The sequence below is a fragment of the Nannospalax galili genome, unplaced genomic scaffold (genome assembly GCF_000622305.1).
Source record: "Nannospalax galili isolate Female #2095 unplaced genomic scaffold, S.galili_v1.0 scaffold117, whole genome shotgun sequence".
In the NCBI taxonomy this organism is placed as follows: Eukaryota; Metazoa; Chordata; class Mammalia; order Rodentia; family Spalacidae; genus Nannospalax; species Nannospalax galili.
The window spans coordinates 2,274,943-2,283,755 of record NW_008341422.1 but is presented as its reverse complement, the minus strand read 5'-3'; the positions used below and the strand labels follow the sequence as shown (position 1 = coordinate 2,283,755).

Sequence of the window (8,813 nt, the reverse complement as noted above, 5' to 3'; positions counted from 1 at the left end):
ATCAGGGAGAGGAAAGGTAAGCCTCGGAGCCCCAGAAAGAGGCTGTCATCCCCAGAAAGAGGCTGGCGGGTGTTACAGGACCAGGGAAGTAGAGGGAGGTGAGGGCGGGGCCAGGTCCAGAACCCGTGCTCCTGGGGCCTAAGGAAGGCACTAAGTTGGTCTGGGTGAAAAAGATCAGGAAGCAGTATTGGTTCCCCAGTTTTCTGGGGACTCAAGCCTAGGAATGGTGCAGGGCCCAAACTAGGAGTAGAGAACAGCGGGGGAGATGGAAGGGTGAATGAGGCCAGGGGAGTCAAGGTGTAGAGGGCTCCGCAATAGACTTACCCCAAGAGAGGCCTGAGGGTAGGAGAGCAGGCTAGGAAAGTTCGCCAGTGGTGCAGGTCCAGGGAAGCAGAGAGAGGTGAGGGCGGGGCCAGGTCCAGAAGCGGTGCTCCTGGTGCCCAAGAAAGGCACTAAGTTGGTCTGTTTGAAAAGGCACAGGAAGCAGTATTGGTTCCCCAGGTGTTTGGGGCCCCAAGAGTAGGAATGGCGCAGGGCCCAAACTAGGAGTATAGAACGGAGAGGGGGGGGATGGAAGGGGGAATGTGGCTTAGGGAGTCCCGGTGCGGAGAGCTGCGCTATATACTTACCCCAAGAGCTCAAAAGTTTTTAAATAAGTAAATAAATGAATAAAATAAGGTGTTCTGCCAGTTGAAGGAGAGATCTGCTGGTACTTAAATAAGGGATGGTTTACTCTAGAATAAATTAAAGCTGTGTCTGATTCTTCTCTTATCAAAATTGCAACCTCAGTGATTTCTTGTCCCAGAATATAACAAAAAGCACTTCCTGTCCATTTCTGCTCTGTTGTCTATTACTCAGCATTGTTACCCTCAGTGGATATACAAAGAATGCCACCAATTAATATTAGGGAAACACTCGCTTCATAGCAGCAAAAGACTTTTTTTCCTGGTCAGTTAGGTCCAGGGGTCTTTCCCAGAGCATATGAAGTGGGCACGCACAAATGTCTCTTTCTGTTTGATCTTTCTTCTGAATGGTCTTTGTTTTCTCATTATGGAAGTTCTCTTGGTATGGTATTTCACAATTCAGTTTCCTGTGCTGTTACAACCTGACAGATCTAGATTTATGAACATTTCAAGGGGATTGTAAAATTAAATACTTGCTAGTAAGTTGTAGTACACTGTTAGGAGCCATTAGACTTTTCTTTCTACTGTGTGTGTGTGTGTGTGTGTGTGTGTAAGTATATGTGGGGGTATATATACACATGTGGAAGCCAGAGGTCAACTCCAGTATCTTCCTTTGTCACTCTCCACCTTATTTTTTGAGGCACAGTCTCCCACTGAACCTGGGGCTAGCTGCTTCACCTAGACTAGCCAGCTGGTGAGCAAGTCCTTGGGCTCTTCCTCTGCCCTACTTACTTCCTCCCCCATGACACTGGAGTTTCAGGTACATGCCACCATCTCAGCTTTTACATGGGTGCTGGAGAGCTGAACTCAGGTTCTCCTGCTTGTATAGTAATTCTTTAGCCAACTGAACCATCTCCCCTGCCACATCTTTCTACTTTTAAGATGGGAACTATGTATGTGAATGATAAGACATTGAGAGAGAAATAACTACGGCCTGAATATTTTCCTAATAACTTGCCAATATATTTTTCCTCCAAGAAATCCAATGAAGCAAGTGAGTGTCGAAAAATTGAGACTCTTGAAAATTTGGATCTGGATTTTGATGATGATGTCACAGAACTTGAAACCTTTGGCGTAACTACCACCAGTCCATCCAGGTCACCAAGTCCAGCTAGTGCTTCCCCAGCATCCATCGTGACAGATGCCCCAGCAGCCCCCAAAGCAGCAGCTATGCCTATAGCACCAGCTGTGCCTGTGGCACGAGCTACACCAAATATTACTGATGATTCTAGAAGTTTATGTCAAATTCTGATGAAACAATTGCAGAAGGAGAAACAACTATTTTCTGGTGTGGAAAATGGCCCTGAAGGGTACAAAAATAAAGACGATCAAGGACTTGAACAACATGGTGAAGAGGTGCCCAGTTCCAACACAAAATCTTTGATGCAAAATAATGAAGTACAAAAAACACCTGATGCATTACAGTTAGAAAGTTCTAAGGAAATTGGAAACTCTAGCAAAAGTGATGTAGGTGTGGTATGTACCAATGATGAAAGACCGAGTGTTCAGGGAAACACAGACAGTGCAAACAAAACCGCTACTACATCAGAAACAGCTAAAACTGGAAAAGGGATTCCTTGTGGTAGTGACACAGATGAGGACTGTTTAGTCATTGATACAGAAAGTAAAAGTAATAGTGACAGAAAGATAGCTGATGTGGGTTCTAGACCAGCAAGTCCAAATTCTTCAAGGCAGGCGTCCTTGGAAAATCAGACCTCTACGACTGGCCCCGAAGAGTCATGTGTTTTAAAGAAACCTATCAAAAGAGTCTACAAAAAATTTGATCCAGTTGGAGAAATTTTAAAAATGCAGGATGAGCTCTTAAAGCCAGTTTCCAGGAAAGTACCTGAGTTGCCCTTGATGAGTTTAGAAGAGTCTAAACAGCCACCTGTGTCTGAGCAACCCGCTGCTGCTTCGGATGCCTCTAGCTGGCCAAAATCTAGTTGGCCTTCTGCATTTCAGAAGCCTAAAGGGCGTGAGTAAATATTTCTGAAGAACATAGTTTTATCTGTTCCTTTTCCTTAGCTCTTTATAGTCCTTTCACATTCTCTTATAACTAATCATTTTGTGATTTTTACCTGCTCATTAGCATTTCACTTTTCAACTTGATCACTGTTTCAGTTTCCACCATGTCTTCTTCATAGACGTACCTAGTTTTTCTGGTTTTATAACCTGTGTTTATCCAGCATGCGGGATGCCTATTAAGCTACAGCTGATGTGGTCCCCCAAACCAATGAAGAGGAAGTACATAGACAAGGACTGTAAACGTTGGCTAGTAGAAAGCTTTCTTGTCCTCTGTAGTGGGATACAGCTTTGTGTGCTGTAATTTCATCAACTGACTGAAAAATTTCCTTGGTTTTCTCAGCTTGGGGAATAGTATTGCCTTTTAAATTCATTTTCCTTCTCACACGATACATTATCTCATTGATTTATGCTTTGCCTGGAGTTGATGAAGGTAATAGTTAAAAAGAACTTTAAAGCTTTGATTTCTGCTCTGTGCTACGATTCCAGTAAGTAAACAAAAATGATAGTAGTGCAGGCATCAACGAGGAGGAGAAAGTTAAAACTGACCTTTTAGGAAAGTTCATTGAATTGTTGTATTCCTGATTATAATGGATAAAGGGGTACCATTTTTAAATAGTAATGAGAAATGTTTTTAAAGGGTTGCCATATGAACTTCAAGACTATGTCGAAGATATATCAGAATATCTAGCTCCCCAGGAAGGAAATTTTGTCTACAAATTGTTCAGCCTGCAAGACCTGCTGTTACTTGTGCGATGCAGTGTCCAGAGGATAGAGACAAGACCACGTTCTAAAAAACGGAAGAAGATCCGAAGAGTAAGTTGTTTGGGGACTTAGGATGTGGTAGTAGGTAATCAGCAAATACTCAGCATGCCATTCTTACAAAGTTTAACTTAAATTGATAGTTCTTAGAGCCTCTATTTCCCCGTGAAATTTTTTTAGTCAAATATGAAGAGGAAAGTATTTAAAAGTACAATATCCTCATGAATGTTGGCAGCATCCTTGCATATACTCCATATGACCTTGAGGAAAAACTGCATTGTGATAGATTGGGAACAGATTGGCTCTCACAGTTTTTTTTTGTTTTGTTTTGTTTTGTTTTTTTTGGTGTGAATCTGGGTTTCCAGTATTACCTATGAGCCCCTTTCTTCTCTCTGGGTCTTTCCTTGACTTCTTTTAGAGAGAGAAGCTTTAAAAGATGAGGGTTCATAAGCATTTGCGGTGTCTCGGGGTTCTTATATTCTTTTCCCCTGTTGCTTCTTACTAGATTTAATATAAACATTTTCCTCAGCAAAATAAGTAAAGAATTGCTACAATTTTTTGACAGTTTTCCTTACATGATATTGAAGTTCTCTTTTAAGTAATTTGTATTTTTATGTGTATAGCTACTAAATTCTGGTAAATAAAGTTTTTCATTATATAAGAAGTATTGAAACATCGTTAATTTTTTCTTAACAGAATTTTTGTTTTTTAAAAAAAGTTATTTATGTATGTGTGAACACACATGTGTTGATCAAAGGACAACTTGTAGGAGTTGGTTCTCTCCTTGTATCATGTGGGTTCTAAGAATTGGTCTTCAGGCTTTCTGACAGGCACATTTATTCACTGAACCATGTCACTAGCCCGAGAATTTTTTTAGTTGTGTCCTTTGGTAAAGGTTTTGTTGTTTTACTATTTAAATCACTGCCAATAAGAATCATCCTTGTCCACTTTAGCGTGTCAATGTGTTTTCAGGCTAGGGGTCAAATGAATCAAGAATAGTGATGTTGTTCCCAGTGCTGAGGAGATAGAGACAGGCAGGCCCCTGGGCTTGCTGGACATATAGCTTAACCTACTTGATGAGTTCCAAGCCAGTAAGAGACCCTGTCTTACAAAAAGGTGAGTAGCGCCTGAGGAAGGACACCCAAGGTTGTCCTCTGACCTCTATACACAGTGATGTTGATGATGACCTCATGTTAAATAATAACTGGAAAAAAGGAAAAGATATGCTAACCTTTCCACGTGACTAGTAACAGCAATGTGGAGGACTGACAACCATGAGACTCTCTGTGGCAGCCCATCCAGGTCTCACACATATGCCTTGTACCTCAGAATCCAAAGGACCTGACTGAACTTTTGCTTGATGATATTTTTTATCCTTTTGTTAAGCAGAAGGAAGATTATGAATAAATTATTAAAATTTAAAATCACTAAATTTTCACTTTTTATAATTTAGTCTTCATTATTGGTTCAAACTTGAAACTTTAGAAATTGATACAAATAAATTAATATGAGTAAGTGCTAGGTTTTTCTACTTCGGTGCTGGGGATTGAACCCAAGGCCTCATGCATACTAGGCAAGTGCTGTGCTGCTGAGATGTATCCCAAGCCCCTAGGGTGCACTGCTGATGTAAATGTCAAGGCATGACAAAGTATGATCTGGGGTTTGCTGTCAGTCTCCTAAATAAACGCTGGCATTCTCGGGATTGAGGTCTTTATGGCATGTACCATTTTTTCTGTCTCATTTATATTTTACTAGGATAAATTTCATAACCACAAGCTTGAACATTTGAGTTCATAGAGTACTAATTGCATAGATTGTGTGTTCAAGGCTTTATTTCTGTGCTCTTACTTGCTATCACATTTGTTTTGTCACTAAGCTCATCTCCTTCACATCCTACCCTGTAAACCCACATCACTTTGTGCTTTTCATTTAGCTTAGGTACTTAAAATTGCTGATGTCCAGAATCTCTTAAGTAAAAAATAACTAGGGAAATTTTGGACACCATTTTAATTCTTGACCAAGACCACTTGGTAAGGTCATTGTCATTTGCTCAAAAAAGTGAAATTTATAAATATCAAGCTATAACCACATAAGAGAAAATTCATCAAAATACATCAAAACAGTTGATCCCCAAAGAATATCTACATAGAAGAAGTCTTAGTATCTCTGACTGCCAAGCCCAAAATAGAATTTAAAAGTTTCCCAGGGAATGCTTATCACTTTGTACTTGTTGTTCATTGCAGACATGGTTTAAATCCCATACTAGAATGCATAACCTTCATACTCTGTTCTCTTCTTTCTCTCAAATGTTTGTACCATAGAAACTCAGTAAATTGGTGAGAAAGCTTGTGAAGTTGAGAGGCTAGGAGTCTTTTTATTTTTTAATGTTTTATTATTTTTATTTTATGTGTATGCATGTATTGCCTGCATGTAGGTAAGTACACCTGTGTCATGCAATGCCCACGGAGGACAGACGAGACTGTCAGATCCCCTAGAACTTGAGTTACAGACAGTTGTTAGCTGCCATGTGCATGCTGGGATTCGAACCCAGGCCTTCTACAAGAACAGTCAGTGTTCTCAACCACTGAGCCATCTCTCCAGCCCCAAAGCTAGTAGTCTTAATAAAGAACTTTAGAGGGACAGTAACAATAGTACTAGTTTGAAAACTTCAGAATATTGCCATTTAAGAATGCATCCTCATAGGGGACTAGAGAAATGGCTTAGTGGTTAAGAGCACTGACTGCTCTTGCAGAGGATCCAAGCTGGGTTCCCAGCATCCACATGATGGCTAACAAACCATTAGTCCCTCCAGTTTTAGGAACTCTGATGCTCTGGCCTCTTCGGCATTGCATGAACATGGCTCACATGCATGGCAGGCAAAACATTCATATACACAAAATAAATTTTTAAAAATTTAAAAAAGAATACATTCAGGGGCTGGAGAGATGGCTCAGTGGTTAAGAACACTTGTTCTTCTAGAGGACCTGGGTTCAATTCCTGCATCCACAGCAGCTAACAACTGTCCATAACTCCAGTTCCAGGAGATCAGATGCCCTCTTCTGGCCTCTGTGTGCATTGCATGACACAGGTATGCTTAAACACATGGCAGGCAATACATTCATACACATAAAATAAAAATAATAATTTTTTAAAAAATAGCATGCATCCTCATCAATATTTCCTACATAAGAACCAGCTAATTTTGACAAGCCCTTCAGATACTTAGAAATCTATTTAACCTCTCATGTTCAAGAACCTCATCTCTGCTTTGTTTCACCTTAACTCTTTCAGTTCTGTGCTATTGTGGAGATTTTATTTCCTTAACAAAATATAATTTAATAATTCCAGCACTTGGGAGCCTGAAGCAGGAGGATTGTTATAAGTTTGAGTTGTCCCTGGTCTATAGAGGCCAACCTGGGCTAAAGAGTGAGTTCTTGTCTCAGAAAACCAAACCAACTTCCCCATTCCAGATTTGCAGTCCTGAGATCCCATTCCTAAGACTTCTTGGCACCCTGCCATCTTAGCACTCTGGCTTCTTGGATCATGGGGACCCTTTCCTGCCCTGCCTGGGATCTGCATGCTCCTCCAGATTTGGTGGGATTAATGCATCTCTCAACTCTCACCAGAGAAGCTTCTTTATGCAGCAGATGTGATTAACACAGAAACCCACAACTAGCCAACGTGCAGAGAACAAGAGGCTGCAGAGCTGTCTCCTGAGGCTCTGGGATCATTGTGGAAGAGGGGTCAGAAAGATTTTAAGAGCCAGAAATGGTAGATGACCACAAGGAAACAGTTTTCCAGATAACTGGGAAGTTACTCATATGAACTCACAGCCGTGGTAATAGCATGCATAAGTCCTATGCAAGCTCAAACCTAACAAAATTCAAGCATAGACATGGGAAATGGGTAAGAAACCCCAACCCTACCTGAGAAGCTATTGGCAACTGATGACTATTAGGAGGAAAAGAGTCAGTCTCTTTCAAGGATGTGACTCTTGGTAGGGTAAGCAGGCTCCAGTGCATGGACCCACACTGAAGGACATTTGAGAACACAAACTCTGTAGATCTTATTTTACACACACACACACACACACATTAAATTGGGCAGGGGCTAGTAAGGGGAGGTATAAATAGGGGAGGGGATCTAAATACAATCAAAATATATGAAAATTGTAAAAATTCAGTGACAGAAGAAAGTAGTGGGGGGAACCAAAATAAAATAGAACACATCTTACTAAGAACTGCATGTCAGAAGGGAACTTAAAACAGCCAGTTTCAAGTAGTGGAATGATCAAAGGTGAATTTGGACCATAATACAAAGATGAAATCCAGGCAAAGTACTGCATGATTAGATGCTCTCTCTTATCACAGTTAACCACATATCCTAAGTGCTATATTTTAAAATGAGTAAAAATTTTAGATTGAGTTAAAGTTCATGTTGGTTAAGAGAAAAAAGGTTTTTTATAGGTGTAAGACATTAGGAAGTCTAGAAGTTCCTTGGTGTTGATGAGAAGACACTTCCTATGAACTCTGTGGAGGAATGTGTGTGAGGGTTTAAGAAGCTTGTGAAAAATCAGAAGAGGAACCGAGAAAAGCTTTCATGTGGGTAGACAAAGAGCCATCCATCAAAGGGAAGAGGAACTAATGAATCTTCACATTATAAAAACCTTGATTGTGGAATTTCTCTTCAGTTGTAGATACTAAGGAAAGATAAAATATCCAGGCCTTTCCCATGGCTTCCTGGAGATGGCAGTAGAATACATACATAAATTAAAACCAGATTTATGGCTTGGTTATATATCAAAGAAAAGCCCTAAATATCTATATTGTTCAGTATACTTTCCATGAATGAATAACTCTGTAATCTAGTTATGATCCAGAAAGATGCTCATCTTTTTTTCAATTATTTTCCAGTTGTGCCATAATCAACTTTTTTTTCAGTTTATTATTTATTTAATAACCACATACTTAGAAGAAGCATTTCATTACAACAGCATTGACATATTCAATTTTCTGAGCTAAAATGTATCTTTTTCAAAATTGGCTGTAAATTTTTAGGTTTACACTTCAATTGTTACAGTTACAATATTTTACTCAGTATAAACCCTATAAGACATAAAATTAAATGAGGTTTTAACCTTTAAAAAAGATCTCTTTCATTATTACAATTACTGTTTCTTACAGAAAGACTCATTGTTTTTGTTGATAACACTTAGATGTTGGCGCATGCATCTCTAATCTGTATGTATATGATTATTACTGGTCATGGTTGGTTGCACTCAGATCCTTGGCACCTGTGTATGTCTATAAAGTCATCGGGTAGATTTCAATGGTAATGTTTATCACC

General features: G+C 39.8%; 1 protein-coding gene across 6 annotated transcripts in view; it reads left to right on the top strand.

Annotated features, from left to right (window-relative positions):
• The window catches only part of Ice2 (interactor of little elongation complex ELL subunit 2), a 58,001-nt gene that overhangs the window by 27,378 nt on the left and 21,810 nt on the right, over positions 1 to 8,813 (top strand). For all 6 annotated transcript variants that reach the window (XM_029565274.1, XM_029565277.1, XM_029565278.1 and 3 more), the window contains 2 exons: positions 1,662 to 2,658; positions 3,346 to 3,521. In XM_029565274.1, the coding sequence (XP_029421134.1) occupies positions 1,662 to 2,658; positions 3,346 to 3,521 (1,173 nt within the window). The remainder of the gene's footprint in view (positions 1 to 1,661; positions 2,659 to 3,345; positions 3,522 to 8,813) is intronic.